The 958-nt window shown below is 40.5% G+C and overlaps 1 protein-coding gene across 1 annotated transcript in view; it reads left to right on the forward strand.

Annotated features, from left to right (window-relative positions):
• Rprd1a (regulation of nuclear pre-mRNA domain containing 1A) overlaps nucleotides 1-958 on the forward strand; it is a 53,752-nt gene that overhangs the window by 26,515 nt on the left and 26,279 nt on the right. Inside the window, 1 exon segment of the mRNA XM_026783564.1 lies at nucleotides 227-291. Coding sequence (XP_026639365.1) covers nucleotides 227-291 — 65 coding nt within the window.

Consider the following 958-nt stretch of genomic DNA (forward strand, 5'->3'; position numbering starts at 1 on the left):
AAAAAAAAAAAAAAAAAAAAAAAAAGACAGGGTTTCTCTGTGTAGTCTCGGTTGTCCTAAAACTCCCACTCTAGATACTTTTATTTTTGAGATAGGATCTCATATATCCCAAGCTGGCCCTGAACTTGGTATGTAGCCAAAAATGACTGAATTTCTTTTTTGTCTTTATTTTTGTTTTTGATTGTGGATTTCTTATCCTCCTACTTGTCTGTCTCAAATGCTGCAGGGATTACAGACATGTACCAACATGCATGCTTTATGTGGTGCTGGAGATCAAGCCCAAGGTTTCATGTATGCCTGGCAAGTACTCTACCAATTGAGCTATATGCCCAGCCCCTATCTTATGCTTTTATATATGTTCCTCTCTAGAAAAATTCACCTACAGAAAAGATTTTAGGTAAGAAGAGTGAATCGTAGTATTCTGGGCAAGTTTGAAGATCATCAAGGAATGTGGAGAGTTTGCCAGAAGCAGAGGCTGTGGGACTGTAGTTCAGGCTGAGGATTTGGGTTTCAGAGACGGTTGAGAAGAACTTGTTCTGATTTGACATAGAGTGGATATTTTTTAAAGTGGAGGAGTTGAGGCTGGAGATGAGTGAATGATGGTGGTATAAAACCCAGGCAAGGCACTTGAGCATGGCTCAGCACTTAGGAGCATGCACAGCTCTTGCAGAGGCCCCGGGCTAGTTTGTCAACACCCACATGGAAGCTCACAATTGCCTGTAACTCCAGTTCCAGGTTATCTTACACATGCCCGCATGTGCACACACATACACTGCAAAACCCAGGTGAGGTGGTGCTGAAGGAAATGACAAATGGTTGAAAGTCACCTATGTCCCATTTTCCTGTAGTTCCAGTCTTCAGTTTTGCATCTATCTATCTATCTATCTATCTATCTATCTATCTATCTATCTATCTATCTATCTATCTATCTATCTATCTATCTATCTATCTATCTATC

The sequence above is a fragment of the Microtus ochrogaster genome, chromosome 18, assembly GCF_000317375.1.
Source record: "Microtus ochrogaster isolate Prairie Vole_2 chromosome 18, MicOch1.0, whole genome shotgun sequence".
In the NCBI taxonomy this organism is placed as follows: Eukaryota; Metazoa; Chordata; class Mammalia; order Rodentia; family Cricetidae; genus Microtus; species Microtus ochrogaster.